This window comes from Lichenostomus cassidix, chromosome 15 (assembly GCF_008360975.1).
Source record: "Lichenostomus cassidix isolate B80296 chromosome 15, HeHo_3.0, whole genome shotgun sequence".
Taxonomy (NCBI): Eukaryota; Metazoa; Chordata; class Aves; order Passeriformes; family Meliphagidae; genus Lichenostomus; species Lichenostomus cassidix.
The window spans coordinates 13269344-13295656 of record NC_139496.1 but is presented as its reverse complement, the minus strand read 5'-3'; the positions used below and the strand labels follow the sequence as shown (position 1 = coordinate 13295656).

Sequence of the window (26313 nt, the reverse complement as noted above, 5' to 3'; positions counted from 1 at the left end):
TCAGAGGTACCCAACATGCAGCTGTTGGAAGAAAGCCTGCAGGATTCCTGAAAAAGAGATTCATCAGCTCTTCATGATGCTGCGGTGTGACAATGCCTCATCCATGTCCTTAACAGCCCATGGCATCACAGGACATTACTCGAAGATTCTGAGCTGTCTGAGCTGGAAAGACCCTGTTGAAAAAATCCTGGAAGCAGCAGAAGAACTCTGGCTGAAATCAGCTTCTTGTTTTTCTCAGAGTAAGGCAAAGCCCATAGTGGGAGCTGCTGGGAAGGGCACAGGTGGACACCTGAAGGAAGTGTCCAGATGTGGTCTTCTAGTTCAAGGGGGATGTGAAGAAACTGGAGAGGCCTGGACAAGGGATATCAACATGCTCATGGAGCTGGCACACATCGCACCAGGAGAAGAGGAGAGGGCAGGGCTGAGCTGGGGGAAGGGCTCTGAGAACAGCCAATGACTAAGGTCACAGATCCACAAGGACCATCCAGTCCAACTCCTGGCCCTGCCCAGACATCCCAGCAATCCCACCCTGTGCATCCCTGGCAGTGCTGTCCAAACACTCTTGGAGCTCTGGCAGCCTCAGGCTGTGACCATTCCCTGGGGAGCCTGGGCAGTGCCCAGCACCCTCTGGAGGAAGAACATTTCCCTGTTACTCAGCTTAAATCTCCCCTGGCACAGCTTCATGATTAAGTTGAAACCTTCTTGGTGGTGCTGGATGATGCAATGGAGTAGAACAGTCACCAGCTGATGCTTGGAAGGTTCAGGTTGCATCTTGGAAGAAAATTCCTCCCCAGGGAGGGAGGAACAGTCAAAGGGAGCTGGGGCATCTCCACCCTTGGAGAATCCCAATACTTAGCCTGATATTACCATGGCCACCCTGCCATGATGGTTGGGCTGGAGCCTCTGGTGACCTGCCTGCCTGCCTGTGACATGGGATTTTTGCATTTATCCACTGGCTGCTCACTTGCAGGCTCTCCTCTGGCTGGCTGGGACTGTGACTGGAGCCTATGGATGGGCTCATGCCTGGATGATCCTTTGCTGTCCTAGGATAGCCTGGGGACCAGGGAGCGCTTACAATACCCAACCTTCCTGAGGCGCCAGCCCCAGCTTTGCTGCCTGCATGAGCGAGAAAGTGCCCTGAGAGAAGGCTGGGGCAATTTCCAAATTCACCTTGCTGTGTCACCATCATGAGCATCATGATCCATCTCCTGAGTGCCTTTCAGTACTGACATGAAGAGACATGTATAAGCACCATGTGATGTCTGTGACAGATCTTTCCTCTTAAAATGTGTTTAATTTTGCACTTTTTATTGCTTGGATTCAACTCCTTTCCTTCTCTTTTCCTAAGCTATGACTGGTTATTAATTTGAGTGTCTTGGAAGCTTCTTCAGTTTGTCCAATGGACTCTGTGGTGGAGGGAGAGCAACTTGGATACCATCCCATGTCCCCATTTTTCTATTAGTTTTGTCTGTTTTGTAACTGGTGACATTGACCTGATTCGTCCATTCCTTTTTCTGCACTGTGTGATGTCCCAGGACTAGTTTCAGCCATTGTCCCTCATCTTCCCAAATAAAACTTGAAGAAAAGGGGAGGAAGACTGAAGAAACTCTGAAAGGTGACCAGGACCCTGTGAAGCAATGCTGTGATGTCATTCTTCAGCTTTGTATTATGTCATGATGCTTCCCCAGCCAGTGTCAGGCACTGCACTGGCTCTAGCTCCACAATGCTGAACGACACCCAGGTGTGGGCCAGAGCCCCATCTCCTGCTGAGTGCTGTGCTGGGCTGGTTGCAGTCCTGCTTCCAGGTCTCATCCCATTCTGGTGTCCATCAGCTGCCTCCATCACCTCTGAGATTGCTGTGGTCGACCTTTTGGCCTGGTGGTCTTCTGGGCCCTCATCCCCCACTGTGAGCAGAGCTCAGTATGGCTCAGTGGTGGGCACAAAAGCTCTTGGCTCCCCTGGAAGCAGGGGATTCTAATGCCAATTCTAATGGCAGGGAGAATCCTGCTTAGGAATCTCGGGCAGAAGCTGTATGGGAGAAGCCTCAGCTTCTGGGCTGCCCCTGGGCAGGAGTTGTTAAAAAGCTGGGCTCAGAGCCCTGCACCCATCATGTCCCCCTCCCCATTTGTGTCCTAGCACCCTGAGCACCCAGGGGTGGGCTCCCTTTGGTCAGTGGCCAGAGCTCTCTAGAACCTCAGGGTCTGACACAGGCTACACTGAGGAGTGTCTGACCACAGGACCGGTCAGCCATCGGGACAATGTTGGGTACTCGGGGAAGAGGAGCTCCTCATCCTGTCCTCAGGGCTCATCTCTGACACCAGATGAGCACATGCAGCAGCAGCCCCAGCAGGCCTTGCCTCCCACCCTGCAGCTGCTTGTTACCACCTGCCTGTACTGCTGCAAGGTCATCCATCTCCCCACTGCATCCCACTCAGGACCAGGTAGCATCCAAGCAAGGCTAGGCAAGTTGCCTGCCCACAGGAAAGCTGGGGCAGGGAGAGATGGCACCCAGCTATCAAAGAAATACATTTTTATTAGGAAAGCGCTCTGCAGCGGTACCACGCTCTCTTGTACCAAACTAATCCCTCCAACTCCACTGGATGGGATGCAGGAGCCCAAAGGACATCCAGCTCCATCCATAAATAGTGCTTCCTCCTGGCCAGGAGCAGCGTGGGGGCGGAGGGGAGGGAGGGTGGCATCGGTCGAAACCAGCTCGACCCCACTCCGGCATGCGCTGGCAGTGGAGAGCTGTGCCTGGAGGGCGCCGGGGCAGGGGGACTGCTGCTAGCGATGGATGTGGGGCACATCCCTGGCACTGCCCTGGCCACTGAGCAGCAGCTCCCTCCCTCTCCCGTGCTCCGAGAGCCCAACAGACCAGAGTGGGGCGCGGGAAGCAAGCGGCTCGATTACTGCAGAATATACCGTGGGCACGTCTAGTACAACAAGCTCTGCTTATGCGGTCGATAATACTGCTACAAAAAAAAAGGGGGGGGGAGGGGATATGCCACACACGGAACCCCCCCGGGGTGGCGGTCGGACCGGCTCCTTGTTGTCCCGCCCTGCGCAAGGAGGGAGGGTGAGCTGAGACCCGGGCAAAGAACAGGAGCAGGGCACAGATGGAGGGCACAGATGGGGGGACCGGGTCCTAGGGCGGGGGGGGCTGGAATAAGGCAAAAAGGGGGATGAGTGAGGTGGAGGGGGATAAAGGGAGGCTCAAGGCTCTTTCAGTACCCCCTGCGCAGTCCAGGCTCCCATGTCCGCTGGTTGTGCTGGCAAATGTCCTTCTTCCCGGTGCGGGGCCGGTGCCCGGTTCGTGGTCACTGCACTGCCTGAACAGGCACAGCAGCTGCCCTGGGCGGCTCCAGGCTCGCTTCCCGGCTCTTCTTCCTGGGAGGCTTCTTAATGGGGGTTTTCTTGGCTGCCTGCTCAGTGGGCAGAGCCTGATCCTGGCCGCTGCCGGCACCTGGCTTCTCCACCCACTTGGGCTCCCCGGCTGCCATCTCGGCCGCCCCAGGGATCAGTTTTTGCAGATGGGGAGAGGTGGGCAGCAAGGGTTTGCTGGTCTTCTGGCCGCCGGCGGCCACCGAGCGCTTGGCTTTTTGTGGAGGGGTGGGCTTCTCCCGCTGGGCACCCACCCCATTCGCCCGGATGCCTCCGTCGCCCTTGTTGAGGCTCTGAGTCTTTTCCTTCAGTTGGGCGGCCAGCTCAGAGGCCAGCTGGGGATGCAGTGGCTCGGAGCGGGGTTTGCTGGTGCCGGGGCTGCGAGGAGCATCCCTGTTGTCCCCATTCCGCCGCTCTGGCTGGAAGGCACCCATCTTTCGGAAGGCGTTCTGCACCGCCCCGTTGATGCTTTCCACCGGCTCCGAGCCGGCTTTGCTCCTCTGCTTCGGCTTGGAGGGTGACTGGGGCTCTCCGGCAAGGCTGGATTTGCCTTCGGGGACGCCCGGCTCCTTCGGTTGCTTCTGCGCTTTCTCCTTGCCCCGGGCGCCGCCCTTCTCCTCCGCTCTGCCTTGCACAGTGGCCGACGTCTCGCTCGGACTCCTCTTCCTCTTGGCCAAGCCCTGCCCTTGCTCAGGGCTGCCGGTCCGGGCGGCTGCTTGGTCTGGGGACTGGCTGGGTGCCGGCAGCGAACTGGAATGGCCAGAGTTGTACCTGCCGTGGATCCAGGAGACTTTGGGCTTCGTGGCCGGGTCTGGAGGACGGGGCTTGCTCCTTTCTGGGGATGGTGGCTTCCCGGGGCTGCGGGGCTCCGCAGCGGCATCCTCCTCCTCCTTGGACTGCTTGGAGAGGCGTGCAACCCGGGCGTAGAGTGCAGCGCCGGCCGAGCCCGAGCCGCAGGAAGAGCGTTCGCTGTCCGAGGACTTGAGCAGGGGGGTCTCACTGCTGTCGGCCGGGAAGGCTCTGACAGAGCCCGTCTCCTTAAGGAACGTGTATTCGCCTGCTTCCTCCCCACTGATCGGGGCCACCAGCTTCTCCCCGGCACTGGCGGGTGTCCCTCTGTCCCTGCTGTCACCCATGCTCTCTGCGGGAGGAGAGCACAGCAGTGTCAGGTGGATGTGCCTGAGGAGGGGAAGGACTGAGATGCTCCCACACGACAGTGTCCTTCCAGTTAGGTTCCTAGTCAGGGACCTCCTGGCTCTTAACCCTGGAGCAGCAAATGCCGGAGGAGGGAGCTCTGGAACTGCGTGGGAGGCATGACTGGAACCTGCACCCCTTCCTGGGGCACGAGGAACCAGGATGACATGGTGCCCACCACGCAAGGGTGACACCTCTCCATTGAGCAGGCCCTGGTGATGTCCCCCAAGTCCCCTGGGGATGCACCCTGTTCCCTGCTCACCTTCATGGGGGACGCAATACACGGGCCCCTCATCTGTGGTGTCAAAGGAGGAGAAGGAGCCACGGGATGACCAGGATGGGGAAGGCTGCTCCACCACAGAGGGTGGCTCGATGAAGCTGCAGTTCAGGGTGTTTTCCAGGTCACGGTGGGCCACTGTGAGGGCAAGGAGCTGTTGTCAGTGCCCATTCTGCCAAACCCCCCAGTCCCTGCTGCCAGCCAGGAGGGTGGGATGCTGCACAGCTTCCCGCTGCCCAATTTCCTGCTGGGTGTCAGTGGTAGAGACAGCATTCAAGGCATGGGAACACCTCTTGCTGCACAGTCCCACCAGGTGTCTCAGCAAAAAGGCCACAGAAGCCATCAATCAGCAGTGGTGGTGACCAGCATCCCCCATGCTTGGACTGTGGGCAGCAGAGTCGGTTCAAGCCTCACATTTCCATCTATGCCCCTCTCCAGCTGCCCAAATTGAGAATGCATGTGGTGGAGGGACAAACCACCCAAAGCCCTGGGTCCCATGAGGACTCGGTGACTGTCCTGGTGGTCACCCAGCACCACCCTGCAAAGAGAGTCCTGGTACTGTGACTGCCCCCTTTCCAGGGAGAAAAGTAGCTGCTGGCTTTAGTTCCACTAATTCCCACTTCAGCATCACTGACTGCATTTTCCATGTGCTTTTGTACAAGGATGCAGAAGGATGATCAAAGGAGGCCTGCAGCAGGAGGATGTACATCACTGGCTTTTTCCCAATTCTGCCACTTCTCAACCCCTTTGCCAGCTTCTTCCCTCCTGAAGCTGAGTAGGAGTATCCCTCCCTTCACCCCCTGGCACTGCCCCTCTGCAGAGGGGCTACCCACAGAGAAGCCAAGAGTAAGAGGCAAATCACCAGAGGAAAAATGGTGTTAGTAAAATGAAATAGAGAAGCTGAGCAATTGAGAGTTGTCTGGACTGGAGGGGCTTTTTTTTCAGCTTGATAATTTTAAGGGTTTTTGTTGGATAAGCTCGTGTCTCAACCCACCCTTAGGGGCTTCCCCAGGTGCCCAGAGCTTCAGCAATATCCTTGGGTACCCACAGAATTGAGGCAGCACCCAGCTGTGAGGAGGGACCAACCCTCGCAGAGAGCCATGCAGCAGTAGATGCATTTGTCCCCATCCCCATTCTGCTGGCTTTTGACCCCTGGGATGGTGACAAGCTGCCTCCAAGGCCAGGCAGAGCCTTGCTTTGGAGCAAGTGCTGCAAAAAGGTGACCCCAGAGGGTTCTCAGGCACTGAACAGGCTCCCCAGGGAACGGTCATTGCCCTAGGAACCAGTCCCTCCCAAGGCTTCCAGAGCTCCAGGAGCATTTGGACAATGCTCTCAGGCACAAGGTGGGATTGTTGGGGTGTCTGGGCAGTGCCAGGAGTTGGACTAATGATCCCAGTGGGTCCCTGCCAGCTCAGGATATTCTGTGACTCTGTGAAAACCCTGTGCACAGACAGGGTCCCAGCTGTAGATGGATATTTCCAGGTATTTTTAACTTCTGACCAAACATCCTAACTGCATTCCAACTCCAACTGCATCCCAGTCATGCTGCAGTTGCTTGCCTGGACTGTTTGAATCTTGCAGCACATCCCTGTTTTACAGTAAAATAACTTTTAGTGTTATTGGGATGCCCACTGGAATGTTTGTCCATTATTAGGGAATCTGGCTTCAGACATGAAGGGCTGTTAAAATGACAGCAGTACCACACACTCGCCCCTGCATAATTTGGCTTCTTGGAGAAAGGTAAAAAAAAAACCCAAGCAGAGATATTTAAAGAGCAAATGGCCCAGAGAGGGGGAAACAGCAGTTCCAACATGGCTTTCCTTGTAATAAAAACCAAAAAGAGAAAATTAGAAGCAGCCATCTGGAAGCGGATGAAGGGAGATGCTTCCTGAGAGGAGGCGTGACAAACAGCTGGGACTCATGGCCACAAGGAGAGTCCGGGACTCCAGTAAGACCCAGAACACAGCCAAAGGATAAAATGAGGATATGTAGTGCACCTGGAGGCTTTGGGAGGCTTGGGGGTTCCAGCATGGTTGACAGGGATTTTTCTCCCCTGGTTGTTGGGGCTGGGAGAAAGGTGGATTCTTCCTGCATATCCCTACCTGTCACTGCATTCCAAAATCTCTCAGAGCCACAGCATCAGGATGACAACCCCAGCCCTGTTTGCACGAAGGCCAGTTGGTCTCAAGACCGGGATGAAGCAGAGAAGAGCAGCAGGAGAACCATGAGAGAGGGATCTCAGAGTCCTCCTGGCTACCCACTCCCACTCCTCACAAGCTCCCCATGATCGGCATTGCCTGTGGGGCTGGTTGAGCTTTGCTGCTTGGAGAGGAGATGTGGTAGGCTGCAGGGCTTGGGTTAGCTCCGGCATCTTCAGGGTGACATGTGACTGAGACCCACACTGGTACTGTTGACACCTGAGAAGTAAATCCCACACATAGGGGTACCCAAACCCTGGCCCTGAAGCCACCGGAGTGAGCCCAGGGTATGGCCCTGCAGGCTGCCAGCTCAGGTGTGATTTCCAGGGAGATGCTGTGGATCCAAAGCTGGCGCAAAGGCTGGGGAACAGCTTTTGAAGGAGGAACCTGGGGCTCCAGGCACCTGATAAACTTTAGTGGGGCTTCAAGACCTACTGTCCCACCTGGGAAAGTTCTACCGTGTGTAGGCTTGCGCTCATCGGTGTTTGAGCCCAGAGGAAAAAACCCACCTGGTGCCAGCAAACACATGACCAGGAATATGAGCAGATCCAGAGGGACCACTGACAGGGCATCAGCCAGAATCAGTTTCACTGTGACATCCCCACAAAGTCCTGAGCACCTCCTGCACTGACTTGACCTTTGGGATGGGGCACTTCAGCATCCCTGGGACCCTCCTACTGGGGCAGGATTAGTGCAGGAAACAAGTGGCCTCTGCCAGTGGATACTGGACACTCTCTTCCACAGTGTCAGGTGCGATCATGATGTGGCATCCTGGTCACTGGGCATCAGGGATGCAGCTGCCATAGGCAATCCCACAGGTCCCTGTCACCCCGGGGTCCCCAGACCCAGCAGGGGCTGGAGGCATTGCCAGACCACGTGTCAGTGGGACTGGGAGCTGCTGGAACCCACATGGACTCCACTGTGCTGAATAACACAAGGCAAAGCCTTTCCCTCCAGTGAAATGACAACCCTCAGCCTCATAACACACTCCAGGAACAGTCCCAGCCCTGCTGGAATCCAAGACCATCCTGAGCACCTTCAGCCTTTTCCAGGGCTGCTGCTGCCCTGTGTACACAGAGTGGCTGGACTGGTGCCAGCTTCTTGCAGGCAGCCCCCCGTGAGCCCCCCTGCCCTTGCTGCACACAGGCACTCTCTGTCCTCTCCAAGCCCTTCCTGGCCCCTTCCACAAACACAGCCTCTATGATCCTCTGTTATTCTTGCAGCAGGAATGTTTCTTGGGCCCTGGCACACCCTTGCTCCAGGCAGGGCTTTACTGTGCCCCACATGGTGAGGGGTTATCCCCCCAGCTTGGATGCTGAAGGCTGTGCATGGTGTGCAGGGACAGGGGTCACCTCTGTGTCCTGCCTGGGATGAGGGATTTAGCCTCATGCAGAGCCACTGCGTGCCAGGATGTGGCTGCTCTGGGGATTCCATCAGCATGGCATGCCCAGGGAGGTGCTGGGCTCAGGAAGATGAGCTGAAGCTCATCCCAGCAGGGGGTGGGAGTTGCTGCCTTCACCCCAAGTTTAGTCCAGAGGGTTGCAGCAGATCCCCAGCTCCCCATTCTGGGAAGTGGTGCAAGGAGAGTTCAGCGAGTGCAAGGGGACAGCATCACCCAGCTGCTGGGATGCAGGGAGTCTCCAACAGGCCTGACAAGCTTTGCCAGGTATGAGTAGCTCCCTACAGGCCAATTCTGTGCCCAGGCAGAGTGGGAATCTCAACCCAAACCTCTGCCCCTCCATCTTCAACTCTGCTGCACACAGCAGCAGGGTGGGTATCCCCCCAGATGCTCTGGCTCCAGGCAAAGATGGGGCAGTTACCTCAGGATCAAAAGCACTAAGAAGGCAACTTTGCTGAGTGACAGGGGCCATTCCTCTCCAAGGGAGCCTCAGGGGAGTAAACCCAAAACTACTCAGCAGAGCTCCAGAACCAGGTACAACCTTTGCATCCTCACAAAGCAAAATGTGCTTGGAGATCCAGAAGCTGCAGACAGAAAGGGCTGAGCCCCTGAGAGCCAGGCAGCTCATACTAACCATTGAAATGCTCCCAGGGATCCATGTGTCCCTGTCACTGCCCTGCCATGCCCTGGTTTGGGGCTAGCAAAAGATGCTGTGAGCCCCACACACTGCCTTGAGAGGAGTAAAACCTGGCTCTCTGCACTCTCCCCAAACCCCAGTGCCTTACCCATGACCTTGGGCAGCTTCTGACGGCGCAGGGGGATGCGCGGGAGCTTCATCCCAATCCGACTGAACCGCCCGCACAAACGTCTCGGAGGCTTCTTGGCTGCTGCTGGGTCTTGGCTGGAGCTGCAAAAAAGGTAATGGCATGGTCAGAGGCACTGTTTCCCTTCCTGTGGTGGGGACAGCCTTCATGGGCAACAGAGAGAGGCAGGAGCTCAGGGATACTGCAAGTGCAAAGGGGTTTTGAAGTGATAATGGGGTGGATCAAAGCAAGACTGTGTCCAGGCTACAAGAGCTGGGGACCCACAGAGGCTGCTACCAGCTTGCACCACACCAGGATGTAGAACAGTGCCAGTGGATGGTGACAAGGCCAGATCCAACCATGGCCGTTGGCAGTGCAGCCCCAAAATACCTGCAACACCTGGTAAAGACCCTGAATCTTTAAAGAAAAATAAAAAATCATCCCAACCCAAAGCCAAACACGTGGCTTCTCTTTATTTGCTCTCTGGTTTTGAAGTCTCCTGGGGCCGCATTTTCAAGCAATTTTCAGCAGCTGCAGGAGTGAGTGGTTTTTTGTGTTGACTCAAGGGAACCTGGGCTGTGCCCACCACCCCCTGCAAGAGACCGTGCTGGGACAGCACCACGGGTCACCCAGTGGTCTGGGGACACTGTGGTCTGGGCACCCTGGGAGAGAGGAAACTGTCTAGAGCCATTCCCCCTCTCCCTGTGCCATTCTTCACCTGCTGTGTTTGTGCTTTATCTGCAGGATAATTACCTGCAGCCCCCAGGCTCTCCCAGCCAGCTGTGCTGAGCTGCAAGGGGAGGCTTCTGGAAAATTCCTGTGCAGTGGCTGGTGGCACGAGGGTGTTTTCTCTGCAGCCAGAGGAGCTCCAACCCTCTCATCCCTTGCTGAGCAGCATAAACTTTCCCCCTGCCTCAGGTCTGTCCCCATGCCTATATTCATGGTAGGGTGCTAACCTGGTGCTGCCAAAACGCTGCCAGCATCCCAACCTTTCTGCAGGAACACACCCTCCCAGCCCTGATCATCCATCCCCATGTGGGATAGTCAGCATCCACCTGATCTCCCAGGCCTCATCTCTTGACCCAGGGGTTTGTTCTGAGGGTCCTGGCCATGTCTTGATGCCCTCGTTGTATTCCAGGGGTTCCCTTTGCAGATCAGCTCCAGACCTCAGAGACTGGAGGGGACTTGGCAGGTCTCCATGAAGTCATGGCCCACAAGGGAGAAACAAAGTCAGGGAGAGTAGGACAGAGTTCCCTAGGAAGGGCTCACTCTCATCAGACCTGATGATACAGCAGGACTGCTCAGACCCAGGTACCCACATGGTGTCATATGGGCAACACAGTTCTGCCTCAGTTTCCCTGCAGCACTGCTGTCCCAGCATGGTCTCTGCATCCTGCTGTCAATCCCAGAACCCACTGGTCTCCCACATTCCCAACCTGGTGAGATCCCTCCCGGCCCCGGCACTCACCCACTGGCTTCGTCCTTCTTGCGGCAGACGCAGCAGCAGCAGAGCAGGGAGAGCAGGAGGATGAGCAGCAGTGCCAGGAGGGCCCCTGCCCCGATCACCCCCATCCTCTGGTTGGCCTCTGCAAGGCAGACCCGTGGCTCAGCCCAGGGCCAGCCCTGTGGCAGAGCCTGGCCCCTGGCCCCTGGCACTCACCCATGTGGCAGGCGCCTGTCAGGGGGTCGCAGGCACCATCATGGCAGCTGCAGGCGTCGGCACAGTTGGCTCCGTAGCGTCCAGGAGGGCAAGTCAGGTTACAGCTGGAGGGAAGGGCTGGATGAGAGTGGTGCATCCCCCACCCCAGGCACAGCAGTGGGGGCCACTTGGCTGCCACCTTTTCCCAAACCCTCCATGCTCCAGGGAGCACTTCTCCAGCTTGCTCCGACACAGCTCCTCCACACCTTGGGGGAAACCTTAATCTACAAGGATCAGGAGCCCATCACCCATACAGTGGCTTTGAACATCACTCAGGGGATTTGGCCCAGCTGGATCTCAGACACTCTCACTGCTCTCTGCATGGGACATCACCATTAGACACAGTAATTAGGAAAGCTCATTAACCCAGCAGTCATATCTAAAGACACCCTGGATGTCACACACAAGGATTCCAGCTCAGCTCAGTGGTGATGTGCCTGTGGCACCCCAAGCCCCAGCCCCCATCAAAGCACAGGCACAGTGGCCATAAGCTGGGAAGGTACCCCAACAGACTTTTTTTTTTTTGCCTCCAAGAAGGCAAAACAACAGACCAGCCCTAAGACCCTCCCAGTTTGGTTACGCCCCGTGTTAAATGCTGGTAAAATGACTCCCTGATGGTGTCATGGAGATGATGGGGACATGCAGGAATGGGCACCAATCCATGAGTCTCAAGGGCCTGTGCACGGAAAACATGTACCAGGCATGTGCCAAAGCACCTGGGCCTCTTGGTGTCAGTGGATCCAACCCAACCTGCCTCCCCAGCCATGGGCCAGGCACCACAGAGCAGGACCCAGATGGAGTTGGGAGATGTTGGCAGCACTGCTGGGCACCAAACCCTCTGCCAGCTGCAGCTGGAAGTGCTGCAGCTGGAAGGAGCCAGTGGGCCCCAGCCCAAACCCACTCCCCTGGGGACACGGCTGCCCCCAGCCCTCAGCACTGTGCCCTGAGGCAGCTCAGTCCATTTCACACTCCAACAATTTGGAAAGTGTCACCTTGGCCAAGCCTTGTACCTGCCCTGTGCCTGCTGTGTGCCTGTCATGTGCCAGTCGTGTGCCCATCATGTGCCTGCCAGGATGGCCGCTGAGCTTCTGTGTCTGCTCTGCTGCACTGGGCAGCAAATGCACCAGAACAGGAGCAGGGATAGTCCCCCAGCAAGGCAAAATCTCTCATCCCACTACTTGGCCCTACATTTATGCCCCAGACTGAGATTTTGGGAGAGCAGAGGAGGGTGATTTTTTTCCAGGAGAGTCCTGACACTTCTGGGAAAGATGGAGAAGATAAACAACTTTGTGTACGCATAAATATTTTAGCAGCTGCTCCTTTAGCTTACTCCCGACATAGAGCTGAGCAGGCATGCTGTATGGCATGGACATTGCTTCTGCCTTCACTGCAGAAATCCCCTTTTTAGCAAAATTATACCCTGCTGACAAAAACACTGGTTTGGACATAGCCACAGGGATCTGCCTGAGCACCCGGAACATTCCTAAGCCTGCCTGGCTGCACCGTCTGGCACACCTCAGCTCAAGATTATGGCACCAAGGCTGTATCCTGAGTATCCCACATCCCCACCTTCCCAGTGCTGTGCCAGGGTTTCAGAACAGGTTAATCCACTCTCTGCCCTCTGGCACGTCGCTGAAAGCATCAGCACACTCCCGTGGGAGCATTCAGACCCTGTCACCTCTGTCTTTCCTACCAAAGGTGGCCATGATGCCCAGGCTGGGCACCCTGAACTGGTGACAGTGCCCAGCAGCTCTTCCAGCACCACAAGTGGTTGGCAAATCCCCATAAAAAACTGCCCAAAATGCAAATGGTCTCTGTTTTTATGACCTGAGTGAAATGCCAGCATGGGCAGGATGCCAGCTCCAAATCCCTGTCCCTGCCATCACCCTCAGTTAATTGCTGGGAAAACCTGAGCACCACCTGGTAGGACCTGGGGGAACTATGGTCTGTATGTCCCAGCTGGGTGGAAAATGCTTTCCTGATGTTTTCAGACAACATTTCAGTCCCATGCTGGGAAAAACTACTTTGGGACATGAGCAGACCCTCAGTGGCCCTTGTGCCCCCAGATGGGGAAGAGGGAGGCCTGGGTAAGACCCCAGCGAGAGGCAGGGCTTTTAGCAGGAGCGCCCTGCAGATGCCATGCCTGGGAGGCTGTTTCTTATTCTGGGCTGTGGTTTTCTCTCTCTTTTTGGATAGAAATTCCACCCTGGACTTAAAAACCCCCAACAAACCACCACTTTGTTGGTTTGTTTTTGCCAAACAGGCCTTTTATAAAGCACAATGCCTCTTCCTGCTTTGTGAGCTTGTCCTTCCCCCTCTGCTCACCAGATCATCCGAACTATCAGCCATGAGCGCTTCCACTGCAGGAAACCTCTCAGTTGGGAACAGCGTAAGACACAAGGGGGCAGGAGCTGCCCGAGCATCACCTGTGCCCCAAGGTGCCCCCAGGTGTGCTCACCATGCCTCACTTACTATGTGCCGTGGGAGCCGGGGTGGCAGAGGCACTGCCCAGTCTCGAAGTGGCACTGGCCGTTGACGCAGTCGCTGCAGACAAAGGCGCAGTTCTCCCCATACGTCCCGTTCCGGCACTTGGTTTCACACCTGGGAGGGATGAGGGCAAAGTGGCTGGAGCACCTATGGCACTTGGGGACCTCCAGCATCCCTCCACATGCAGGGAGATGGGGCTGCATATCACCGTGGTGGCTTGTGGTTTCTGAAGCCAGAAGAGGGGTACAGGGATGGACTGAGCCCACTGACACTGCCATGGGACTGGAGAGAGCCTGTGAGACCCCTGCCCTATGCCCCTCGGACCTTGGGTGCTTGCAGTGGGGCCCAGCTCTCAAACTGGGATCCTTTTCTGCAGACTCTTGTGCCCAGGATTGGTTGCAGGGCTTCAGTGACCCGTTCCCTGGAAGAATCAGGGAAGTCAGGCACTGCTCTCCCAGAACCCAATGCTGCACCCAGCTGCACTCACCGGTCTCCGATCCAGCCTGGGTTGCAGTGGGAGCACTTGCCATTGATGTGATTGCAGGTGTGGCCGTCCTTGCAGGGGGGACAGAGCTTCTCGCAGCCCTCTCCATAGAAGCCAGGTGAGCAGGGCTGGTCGCACTTGGTGCCGTTCCATCCCGCCTCGCACGTCAGGCAGCGCCCATCGGCCACGGTGCACGGCTGCAGGCTCTTGCACTGCCCACATCTGCAACGGCCAAGGGGAACCCATTACCCAGCACACCCCAAATTCTCCTGCTGCTGCCTCCCACCGGTGCCAGATCAGACCCAGCAGGGCTGGTCACTCACCGCCTCCTGCAGCCTTGGCCGTAGAAACCAGCCGGGCACGGCTCGCGGCAGTACTTTCCCCGGTAACCTGGCTCGCAGCTGCAGGTCCCATCCACCTGGTTGCACTTGCCCTTGTAGCACTGGCAGTAGCGGTCGCAGCGGGGCCCGAAGGTCCTCTCCCGGCACTGGCAGCGCCCCGTGAACTGCTCGCAGGGTGAGTTGTTGCAGGAGCATTGGTTGTTGCAGCCGCGGCCCCACCAGCCAGGCTGGCACAGGCAGTTGCCCGTCTGCTGGTCACACTGGGAATTGTGGCTGCAATAGCAGGAGCTGGAGCACTGTGGGCCCCACCAGTTTGGCTCACAGGTGCATTTGCCTGTCTTCTGGTCGCACTTGCCATGCTTGCAGAGGCAGATGTTCTCACACTTGGGGCCCCAGCGGTTGAGGTTGCAGGTGCACTGGCCCGTCACATCCTCGCACTGCCCGTTGGGGTGGCAGCTGCACATTTCCTTGCAGTCAGGACCCCAGAACTGCCGGGGACACTCTGTGGGGAGAGCCATCAGCCTCAGGAGTGCCCAGGGGGCAACCCCACCACCAGGCACCAATGGAGACCCCCAGTCCCCCCAGCACCTCTTGACCACAGTCCTCCCTCTCCTTCCCCCAGTGCACTGGATGCCAGAGGAGACCCTGTCAAAGGGACAGTGCCCTGGGAGCAGAGCCAGGGGACGGGCAAGGGCAGAACAAGAGCATTCATAGCCACATCCCTGATGATCTGCTCTGGAAAGTCACCCCAGGATGAGCCACGTCCACCCTGGTGAACCCCCCTGAGAACACACGCCGGTACTCACTGGTGTCGCAGTTGGCACCGAAGTAGCCATGGCGGCAGCGGCACTCGCCAGGCCTGACACACACCTCGTTCTCCTTGCAGGTGAAGTTCCCCTCGCACACGGCTGGACAGATGGACAGACAGCAGGCATGAGCATCAGTGCTTGCTCCCTAAAGTCCCCCAGAGCCCCCCAGAGCAGAAGTGCTGTGGAGTGACTCTCTGAGTGCTGCTGAGCTGGGGCACTGTGACCATTCTGATGAGCAGCTGCCTCAGCTGGATGGGATCTTTGCCAGAAAAATGTCACCAGCCTACTGCCACCCAGCTCAGCTCCATCCCTGCTACCCAGATAAGATGCCACCCATCCTGGCCACCAGCCTCCTGCCACCCAGCCAAGCCCTGTCCCTACCAGCAGCTGCAGCCAGTGGTGTTGTCCCTTGCTCAGCTCTGCATTGCCAGAGGGGAGAAGGGGATACATGGTGAAGGGGTTATGGGCACTGTCATCCTAGCACTGGCTCTTCCACGTGGCCACCAGACCCTCTCCTGCTGAGAGGACCTCATGCTGAGGCCAATGCTTGGAGCCAGACAGGCACAGGACATGGGACAGGCAGCAGGGACAGACAGAATCGTGGTGCAGGTAGTGCTTGCAGATCCTGCACCACCTTGGACAAGCTTCCTTAGGCACTGGGAGAGGGAGAGACAACCACCCATCCCAGCCACCTTACCTGGGAGTTGTTAGACCTACGGTGATGGATATTATAGAAACCCCTAAAATAGACAGATTACACAGGTTAGGAGCAGTGAGTCTAAAGGTTAGAGCAGGTTGGGGGGGCAGGAGATGGGGACAGCTCACTGTGGGACTAACCCCATTGTCCTGTCAGATCCTGTCCTTCTCCCTTCCAAAGAGGCCACATCCCATTTCCATGCATGCAGCGAACAGTTACAGGGCTCATGCACAGTGGGTTAGTTGGTTATGTGGGTTTCAGTCCCAGCTGCAAAGTGCCACCTCTAGCTCTCCCGGGGTATGGTGAGCCCCATGGCCAGCCGAGACTGTGGGGAGCCCCAAAACAGCTGCCTTCATTGTGGTGGCAGTGCAGGGAATGATGCTTCCAGGTTTTTGTGTTGAGCATCCATGCTGGGCTCACTGTGGTCCCCACTGAAGAACAGTGACATCTACTACAGATGCAGCCAAGCTCAATGGTCTTTAGCAGGCTCAGGAGCATCTCCCCAGTGGGGCCACCACAGACATGTGCCTGGTCTGGGCAGCTTCTTCTTCACCGGTGGCTCTGGCTCAGCTCTGCGCTGCTGCAGTATCTGTGGGGAATCTCAGTCCCATCCCTGCAGCTGCACCTTCGCCTTGGGGGACACCTCACTGTCCCTTGGGACCCTGACCTGACCCTTGGGATCCCCAAGTCCTTAGACCCAGAGCTGGCTGGTAAGGAGAGAAACTCTCACAGCTCTGTGATCCCCAATACTGGGGCTGAGCACCCATTCCATGCACAAGGTGCTGGCTTGGAACACTGCAGGGAGGCAGGACTCCAGCTGCAGGTCCCCAGGACAGGGCCTCCCAGCTGTGAGACAAATCAGAGTGGCCCCTGACAGTCATGGTGAGTCCAGGAGGGCTCAGTGAAGGATGGCAGAGCCCAACAAAGCAAAACGCCAGCGTTTACCTATTGAACACTCGTCCCCTTGTTGCCTCCATCCCAGGCAGCACACAAGTGCCGAGGACCTGCAGGGATAAAAAACGGCTATCACAAATAGTTACAACTCTCAGAAAGTCCTGGTCCTTTCCAAAAACCCACCAGGAGCACTGAAGCCATGATGGTGAGAGGTCCTGCTGTGGGCTTCTACACCTCCAAAGGGGAAGGAGAGCTCTTGGCTCCTCCTCCAGCACACATGGAGTTAATGGATCTGCTGGGGGATCCCATGGCTGCTGCTTGAGATGCCCCACCAGCCACTAAGGTGACACCAGGACTAAGAACAGGACAAGTTCCTTCCATTAATAAGGAGTGATGAAAAAACAAGTAATGTTTACAATTTCTACAATTAAAAAAAAATATCCAAAGACCCCCACAAAAGCTGGGAAAAAAGGGAAGGCTCTAAATGTCCTGGGGGAAAACATGACTTGATCCCAGCCTTGGTGATGGCATCCCAAAGGCAGGCTGAAACTATCTGGCTGGAAAAGCTGGAACACAGCCAGCTCCTAGGGAATGTCCCCATATACAAGCAGGGGGATGCCAACTGCAGGCAGCTGGAATGTGTCCCTGAGCTCTTGAGAGTCCTGGAGTGCTACCACCTCCAGGGAGTACCAGGCACAGGATCATCAGGAAGGATGTTTTTGGCACAAGCTTGACGAAGATGGGGGCTTAGACCCACTAAGAGGTTCAGCCAGGGATGCTCAACTCTCTGCTGGGAAGGGACATGTGGGAACACCTCACCCACACTTTGTCAAAGAACATCCCCAAGCAAATGTTTGGGGGCTCATGATGCTGCAATTGGGTGGGGGGTATTCACTCCCTGTGCTGTGACCCCACAGAAGTTCCAGTTTGGGGACCCCTGCTCATCCCTTGAGCCACCCACTCATCCTCAGGGTGACCCACACTGCCTGGTACCTCAGGCGATGCTGGAGGGTCACAAACGGCCCAGGCGGATGCTGCAGTCAAGGAAAACTTCACCCAGGCTGGTCTGGCGGCGCAGCCTGGAATGCATTTGGCTTTTTTTCTTTTTTCTTTTTTTTTCCTTTTTCCTCTTCATATGTAACAAATGCAGAAGAGGAGGAGACAGTGAGGAAGCATTCGCTCAAAACCCAGCGGAGTCACAGGACCACGTCTGGCTGCCAGACTGCCTCGTCCTGGGGCCAGGGAGGGAGCCGCCAGCAGCCCCTCAGCCAAAGAGGGGTCCTGGGGCTGCAGCTCCCACCCTGGCCCCTCGGCAGGCAGCATCCGCACGGCCCAGCCAGGAGCTCTGTGTCCCCCTTTTCGTGGCGGACAGTGAAAAGTTGGAAAGGAGGCAGAAAAGAACCACAAAAATGATTCAAGGCCTGGAAAAAATGCCTTGCAGCCGGAGACCAAAATAGCTCCATCTATGCAGCCTGTGGAAGCAGCTGCAAGATGCTGCGATGGCAGTGGCGCAAAAACCCCCCACGGGGATCCCAGGGCTCAACGGGGGCTCTGCTCCCACTGAGCATGCATGGGGATGCATGGGGTTAATGGCAAAGAGGGGTCAACCACCAAATCATCTCCCTGAGGACTGGGTGGGCTGGAGTCAACATTCGTCTCTGCAAGAGGCTTTAGGCTGTCCCCCCACAAAACGTTTTGCCAGCTGTACTGGGATACTCAGGCACAGGTGGGGAAGGGTCCATGGTGCTCTTGCCCTCCCATGGCATGGCCAAAGCCTCACTGTTCCTCCTGGGATTGCTGTCACCACACCGCCCTTTAGAAACTCAGTTTGGTGGCTTTCAGAATGATACCATTGCGGGTTTGCAAGAGGAAATCCCTCCACCTGGGAAACCTGCCTCCAACAGCCCTGCCTGACCACCAAAATGGGCATCATGGGGGATGTGCCAAAAAACATCCTTTGTGATGAAAACCCTGAGCTGATGGTGGGGAGCTGGGAATTACTCGAACACAGTGGCAGGAGTGAAATCTTCTGCTGTGAGCTGGAGGACGTAAGCAGCACCAGGACCACCAGCAGCTGCGATCCAGCCCACTGCCTCACAGGATTTGAGCTTATCTGTTCCCCGATAGCTAATCTCTCCGTCCTCGTGCCTGCTGATGGCCTCCCACACCCTGCTCAGCCCCTACCTCATTTATCAGCAGCTTTGACAGCACATAAACCTGTTCCTGTGGCAAGGAAAGGTAGCCAGGATGTGGCACTGGGAAACCATTGGCCCAATGCGGTACATGGACTGGCCCTGGAGCACAGGCAGCCCATGGAGAGTCAGTGCTGGCTGCAGGCCACCAGTGCTCATCAGGGTGTGGGACTAAAAGATGTTTCACGGCCTCAGCAAAGGGCTTGCCCCATGTACCCCCCTGACCACTGGAAAAGAATAACTGGGAGATGTGTTTAAAAGCTCACTCCTGACCCACATGGACATGGCACTACAGACATCCACAATGCAAATACTTTCTTTCCTTCAAAGTGCTACAAATGCTGGGAAAAAATAATGAAAAGCTGCATCTGAGCTGTGGCCAGGGTTTGAGAGGTCAGCTGATGTGGAGGAAAAGGAGTGGGATGTGGGCAGAGCTGGAGCCGTCACCTGCAGGGACGAGTCCTCCACATCAGCTATGACCCTGGCCCATGGCCATGTCCTGCTCATGCTGAGCATCACTGCGACCTCAGCTAATGATTCCAGGCTTTTCAGACAGGTAGAATATTTTTCTTGTGGATTAGTATCCTACACTGCCCCCTGAAATCACTTTACCAATGGCTATAGAGAGGGGTCTGAGGCAGGCTCCTCACCCAGACCAGCACAGCCTGCCCTGAACAATGAGGAGCAGGCTCACATCCCTGGAAGTAGAAGCAAGACTCTGGGGCTCAGCTGGGAGCTGCTGCCTGTGCTCCCATGTGAGACCACCCGGTTCAACCCACAGGATGGAGCTGCAGAGGAGCCCTGCAGACACCAAGCATATCCCTGGTGCTCAGAGCACTGCTGGCACCTTCCCTGTCCCCAGTGCTTCTCCATCCCTGCCCCATTGCTCCTTCCAAGCACCACCCCAGTGCTCCTTCTCTGGCACACAGGGCTCTTGGGACCACTGGATCCCAGGTACTGGCACTCCCAGCTAACCCCAGCCTCAGGGTGCAGACAGACAGACATCCCCAGGGCAAGCAGGAGTAGGATTGTGGGCATAAATAGAAACGCTCCAGGCACAGAAAAAATAAAAGACCAAAGATTGGAAAAGAGAATGTTAGCAAGAGAAAGGGACAGGGACAAAGCAGTGCCCAGGTGCTTTTGGTCATGCCACTGGGCAACCAGTCATAAAAGAGCTTCAAATGTAAGAACAAGTTGCATTTAGAACACAAAACCCCAAAGAGCCCCAAATATGATCTTTTCTTCTGCCCTAAATTATTCCTTGAATTGCTACACAGGAGCCAGGTCTCAAGAAGTCACATAATCCTGAGCCCTCCAAAAGCCATGGTGGCATCTCCCCAGAATGTATGGATGGGTTTTGCAGAGCCAAGGGTCCAACCAGCAGCTCCATCAGCTTTGGGCAGAGGACACTGGGACCTCCTCCCAAGGCCACCTCCAGCCCCACTGCCCCTGGCCCCAGGCACAGGGCAACACCTGCAGCACTGGGGCCTTGGAGCCACTGGGGTGGGTTTCAATGGTGATGTATGGGGTGCCCCCATGCCCATTGTAGACAATAATGATGGGGGTGGGTGCCAGTCATGTGGGTGGGGAGGGAAGAAGGGTTTGCAGAAGAGTGAGGGGTGGGAAATGATGCTCACATCATCTGAGCTTCCTAGCGACTGTCCCTGCCCCACCATTCCCAGCTCCCAAGCTGCCTTCAGGCCCCATTCCTGCTGGAGGATGGACATCACTAACCCTTCCCACTCAATAACCAGTGCCTCTTGCACACCCCATGGCACCCATGGGTAGCACAGTGAGGAAGTTTGAGCCCTGTGGTGCTGGTGCAGCATCCCTTCCATCTTTATCCAGTGGGGATGAGAGAGTTCTTCTGCAAGAGGGAGCATGCAGGCACCCCATCCCCAGCACGTGGGATGGGATACCAGGAGCAGGGTGGAAACACTGATCAAGTTCCCTCTGCCACCCCGAGATGTGGTGGCAGCTTTGTTGTGCAGGTCACAGGCAGCCGAGGAGGGATGGCTGCCCGTCGAGGAACAGCGCGGGTGGGAGCTGCAGCCACTCTGGCTCGTGAAGTGCCTCCTTAGGAAATTTAGGCTGTAATTTGAGGAGGGGGCACCAGCGCCCTGTGGCCCTGCTGAATGGAGCCATTATGTGGCCCCTCTCGCTTGCAGCACATGTTTTCTTTGTGGACTCATCTGACCTCATGGGCAAGATGTAAAGGTGCATTTATGGCCTGGGCCCCCTATCAAGGGCAGGGGATCCGACTGTCCCAGGTGGGAGGCAGCAGCTGTGGGTGCTCTCCCCCTTTCCTGGGGCCAGCCTGGCCCAGGAGCCTGGGCAGTACCAAGCCTGAGTGCTGCAGAGAAGCTCGGCTGAGGTGATGCTCTGCAAAGGGACCTGTGGGATACGGAGAGCGAGCACTGACAGTGGGGACAAGGCAGTGCCACCTCCTGGGACCCTGCCCCCCGTCAAGCAGGTAGCAGGTAACCCCTGGGACAGCTAGACAGTGCCAGCACTCACTTTCTGAAGCCAAACACGAGGGTCCTGAGATCGCCAACTCCACAATCCCCAGCAGCTTGGGGCAGCTCCACCATGATACCCAGAGCATCCTGTATCTCACCAGCCCAGGCTCAGCAGTACGACCGGCCCCCGGGGGGGCTCAGGAGCAGCCAGATCGCCGCAGGCACCCAGGACCGGCTCCCCAGCGTAGATTCTGCCCCAGGGATGCAGGATTGCCGTTCGTCTCTCTCACGACCGTATCTCCAGAGACACCCAAACCCAGCTGCCTGCAGCAGAACCGGCTCGGGACATCCAGGACTGGCACCATAGCCATCCAGGACCGGTTCCCCGCAGCCCCCCGGGGATGAGGACCAGCCCCCACACGCCCGGCCCCACTCGGCTCAGCTCCTCACGCCCTCCCCACCGCCGGCTCCCCCAGCCTCAGCCGCGCATAGGACGGACTTTGTCTTGGAAGGCGCCCAGCGCCGCGGCTGCCCGGGATGGGGGATGGACCGGCGAGCCCGTCCCGCACGGCGCTGGGGTCCCGTCCCGCCCCGCACACCTGCCCGCCCCCGCTCCTACCCGCCGACCCTGCAGACGTTCCTGCCGCGGGGGCTCAGCTCCTGCGCGGCTCCGCGGCTCAGCACCGGCAGCAACAGCAACAGCAGCACCGGCAGCAGCTGCAGCAGCGCGGCCCCGGCCCGGGCGCGGCGGGGCGGCCGCAGCCCACGGGCCGCCATCAGCGGCGGAGCGGCGGGACCCGGCCGGAGCCGGCACAGCCCATCCAGGGCCGGGAGCTGCCCCCGCGCCCCGGCTCCGCCGCTCCCGGTCCCCGCCCGCCCCGGTCCTCGCCGGTCCCCGCTGCCTCTCGGCGGGCGGAAGCCGCGCTGCGATCGCTTCGCTGCCGCCTCCCCCGCGCCCCTCTCGGCAGCGGCGGGAGGGGCTCCGCCGCCAGCCAGGAAATTCCGCATTGGTTCCCCTGACGGCGGGCCAGGCTCCGGGGGCCGCTGCCGCAGCCGCCCCGGCCCCGGGCCGCGCCGCCCCGACGGCCCCGAGGGGCTCCACCGAGTGGGCAGCGCCGCCGAACTCGGGGAGGGTCTCCGAGGGGCAAGGAGAGGATGCGGAGTCCTGGCTTCCAGTGCAGCCCGGGGGTCCAGTAGCTCCCGGGAGTCGTGGGAGTCATGGGAGTCCAGTGGCTGCAGGGTCCGGATGGCCCGCAGTCCGGTAGCACCGGGGATCGGCAGTCACGGTGGTTTGAAAGCTCCAGTGCCCCGGGAGTCCCCGGCAGTCTGATGGCCCCAGGGGTCTGGCTGTCTCGGGATCCAGCAGCTCCAGGGATTGGACAGCCCTTGGGTGTCCAAGAGCTCCAGGATTTGACTGTCCCGGGAGTCTGGCAATCCCAAGCTCTAGCTGTACCTGGGATCTGGCAGCCCGAGATGCACAACACCCCTGGAGTGTGTCTGGCCTGGGGTTCCAGTGGCTCCAGGGGTCCCACAGTCCTGAGTGCCCAAGGACCCTTGGGTCAGTCTGTCATGGCAGTCTGGCAGCCCTCAGGAGCCTGAAAGCCCAGCATCCACCTGACCCAGGGATCCAACAGCCCCAGGATCTGGCTTCCTCAAAGGTCTGATAGCCCCACGTCTGTGACAGCTCCAGTGTCCAGCTGTCCTGCAGGTCCAGGAGATGTCAGATGCAGCTGATCTGGCATCTCCATGTGTCTGGCAGCCTGGATCAGCCTGTTGGAAGCCATGCAGGGACCTGTGGGAGTGAAGTGGTGCCTGCAGCAACAGAACCAGGGACCCTGTACAGGGACAGAAGGGCTTCAGAGCAGCCACTGGTTAACCTGCTGTAAGGACACACCTGGGAATCAGGAGACACTCTGGGCAACCGCACAGGTCCCATATCTCTAGCATGGTGGGGCAGCCCCATCAATACACCTCCTCAGCCTGACAGTGCAGCAGCCCTGAATGGGCCAGGGCTTCCTCGGCTGCCACCCTGTGCCAGATGGCTTTTCAGCTTAATGGTCACTGCAAGAGATGCCTCAAGCATCTCTGAGCTCCCAGGACACCTGATCACAGAAGGGGGGAAGCATGGATGGGAACACCCTGGCCATCTCCCTTAAGGTCGCACAGATGCAGCTAAATAGCTGCATGTGTTGCCTGAGGAATGCTGATGGCTTGCACAGAGCTGGAGAAGGTGTATGGACAGTGCATCTCCCACAGAGCTGCCTCTGAGGGACTCACACCTCCGGGGATCTCCTGGGATGTGGAGCCTCCATCCCAGAAGGCATGAGTTGGGCAGTATCCTTTTGGAGAAGATCAGGGAGTTCTGAGCACCTTGCAATCCCTGCAGGGAGCAGAGTGAATGCATTTGGCGGGTTCTCACCATCTTCAGTATTTGCAGTACTTATGAGCATGAAGGCTTCTCTCCTGCTTACACAGGTGACTCCCAATGGAAAGTCTCTGGTGGTCTTAGCAGTAGGAATGTGACCATTGGGTAGCACCCCCTTTCCACCCTCCTTTTTACCCTGGCACATTCCACGTGTTTGGCAGCAGCACCAGGAGGCAGCATCCCTTGCCCATCTCCCCCTGCCTCCACATTCCTGATCCCCCTTCCCCATCCTGCTCACAGGAATGTGAAGGCCATAGAGGCACAAATTGCTCCGTTGGGATGACTTAGCTTCAGGCTGAGCTCAACATCTCTTTCTTTTGGGGAAAGTGGGATGGGGAGGGGTCAACTCCAAAGTTAGGCAGGAATCCGGGCTTGGTGGTGGTGCCTCCCCTGGCAGCTGTGCCTACCTCGAGCCACAGTCTCACTCTGGCTGTCTCCATAGCTAGGATTCCCTTCATATCCCGCTCTCTCCATCCCCCTGCATTATGCTGAGCAGCCCTGGTGCTCCGCTGTCCCGGTCACAGGGACAGGCTCACACTGTCTTACACTGCCTCCTCATGTTGGTGCTTTGCACAAGGACGTCTCAGCTTTTCAATGTGTTTTGGCTTCCGTAAACTTCTCTTCTTCTTGGCCAGCAGGCAGCGCATCTCGGCTGCTCCACCAGTGTAACCCACGGCAGGGCAGGGGTTGGGCTGTAGCCAGGGAGATAAGCTGGTCCCTCAGAAGATCCTGCCAGCTGGCAGAGTCTGGAGAAGCTGAAGATGCTGTGGGGAAGAGGCGGAGGGAGGTTTCACAGTGCTCTGGGTTGGCTGGTGTTGTCAGGGCCTGGGGCATTGCACAGCCCGCAGGCACCACCCACCCCTCCCTCCTCTCCCACTGGTCCCAGCCAGGCTGTTGTCCATGCATGGCTTGGCCCATGCTTTCCATCACACCCCTATTTGCAGCGCCCATTTCAGACCCTGCCAGGTGCCTGTCTCCTGTCTTTCTGTGTTTCGGAAAATACAACAGAAGAAAGAAACCTCAGCACTGTAGTGTTTCCAAACACAAAATTAAGGAAAAAGATGCTGTTTTGTCAATGGTTCAAAAATCCCCGTGGCTGCTTCAGTGGGCAGGACTGCACAGTGGGGCACAGGGAGTCCTACCATATGAGGTACTTGTCACCATCCTGACTGCGCCCAGGCTGTCAGGATGGTTACTGCAAGGATATGGCTCTTCTTTCAACTCCCCACTGCTGCAGCAGCAGCCTTGCAAGCAGGAAGGCTGCAGCACAGGGTCCTGCACACACACTGCCATTCCATGCCTCCTCTTCCTTCTGGACAAACAAAAAACAGTGTCCAGCAGCAAAAGCTAAAACTGAACAGGGTGGGGAAAGCCTGGGACATGGGAGGGTTGGTTGGGTCAGTGCACCCAGAAATAAAAGAAGCAGTTGCCGTTTTCTGGCTGAGCATGGATACAGCTGTGCTATGGGAGGGTTAGGTTGGATATTAAGGAAAAGCTCTTCCCCCAGAGGGTGCTGGGGCACTGATCAGACTCCCCAGGGAAATGGGCACAGCCCCAAGGCTGCCAGGGCTCCAGGAGTGTTTGGAAAATGCTCTCAGGGATGCACAGGGTGGGATTGTTGGGGTGCCTGTGCAGGGCCAGGAGCTGGATTGGATGATGCTTGTGGGTCCCTTCCAGCTGAGGACATTCTGTGAAAGATTGTGGGGAACCAGGGATTTGGGGCTTTCTAGGGCATCCTGTGCCTTGGGTGCTCAGGAGGCAGCACCTGCAGCCCTACACAGCCCCTGCAAAAAACATCACTGACCCAGGCTGCAAAGCTGTTCTTCTGTCCTGGAAAGAGGGCTGGGGAAGGGGTTACTGCAAAAAAAAGGGTATAGAGGGGCTTCTCCTGCCCTGCTACACATATGTCTGGGAGTCTTTTCAGAAGCTCACAGTGGGTAACAGCTGCTCCTGCATCAGCCAGCCCTGGGTGCAGCTGCAGCAGCAGAGTTCAGGCCCTGGAGCACCAGGGTATTCTGTGCTACTGCCACAGCATTCTTCATGGGCTGGAGAGGCAGCCCAGGGCCTGGAGAATCTCCCATCTTCCCTCGAATTCCAGGAGTCCAGCTGCTGCCTGCACCAGTGCTGTTCTGGTCCTGTGCTCCAGCAAGGCTCCCTGCTCACCTCCAGGTGTTTTTTAAGGCAGGAGAATCTCAGCTAGAAAAAAGGCAGGAGGTGAACAGCTCTGGAAAGCCTAAACATCATCCCTTTGGTGTGAATGGCTCACCAAGTAGAGGGACTGACCCAGGGAAAAAGGAGACACTGCCACAGCTCCAGGCAGGGAATCCTGGAGATGCCTGTGGCCCTGCAGAGCCCAGGAAAGAGTGCTCCTAATTTGAGGTGTGAAAGTCTGCAGGGTGCATGTCCCCCAAAAGCAGATCTCAGGGTAGGGAGAGGCTGTCCCGTGCTGCCACCCCCTCCACTGCAGGTGCCCAGGATGCTCCAGGGCTCCCAGCTCCCCGCAAGCCCGTCACAGTTTCTCCAGTCCCTGTCCCAGGAAGTTTGGCCTCACTCCTTTCCCCAAGCCCTGGCTCA

The 26313-nt window shown here is 57.4% G+C and overlaps 1 protein-coding gene across 4 annotated transcripts; it reads right to left on the bottom strand.

The window, feature by feature from the left end:
- Window positions 1-2513: 2513 nt before the first annotated feature.
- On the bottom strand, window positions 2514-26271 carry SCARF2 (scavenger receptor class F member 2). 4 transcript variants are annotated; one of them, XM_085076286.1, is made up of 12 exons: window positions 24147-26271; window positions 21934-23694; window positions 16715-16773; window positions 15070-15171; window positions 14246-14765; window positions 13926-14144; window positions 13424-13552; window positions 10913-11016; window positions 10721-10838; window positions 9235-9356; window positions 4838-4990; window positions 2514-4522 (listed from the first exon to the last, which is right to left on the bottom strand). In XM_085076286.1, the coding sequence occupies exons 2-12, from the start codon at window positions 22320-22322 to the stop codon at window positions 3318-3320; spliced, it is 3120 nt and encodes a 1039-aa protein (XP_084932412.1). In that variant the 5' UTR covers window positions 22323-23694; window positions 24147-26271; the 3' UTR covers window positions 2514-3317. The 4 variants fall into 4 exon arrangements, with proteins under 4 accessions (XP_084932412.1, XP_084932411.1, XP_084932413.1 ...); XM_085076285.1 differs by having other exon boundaries at window positions 21934-26271; XM_085076287.1 differs by lacking the exons at window positions 21934-23694; window positions 24147-26271 and adding an exon at window positions 21373-21680.
- Between the last annotated feature and the right edge of the window lie 42 nt (window positions 26272-26313).

Excerpts from the sequence above, each read along its gene's own strand:
- SCARF2 (XM_085076285.1), bottom strand. The coding sequence starts at position 22,322 with ATGCGGAATTTCCTGGCTGGCGGCGGAGCCCCTCCCGCCGCTGCCGAG. Across the intron at positions 11,017-13,423 it reads CCCGGCTCCCACGGCACATA|CTGTAACCTGACTTGCCCTC; the intron begins GTAAGTGAGGCA and ends CCTTCCCTCCAG. Across the intron at positions 9,357-10,720 it reads AAGAAGGACGAAGCCAGTGG|CTCCAGCCAAGACCCAGCAG; the intron begins GTGAGTGCCGGG and ends CCTTTTTTGCAG.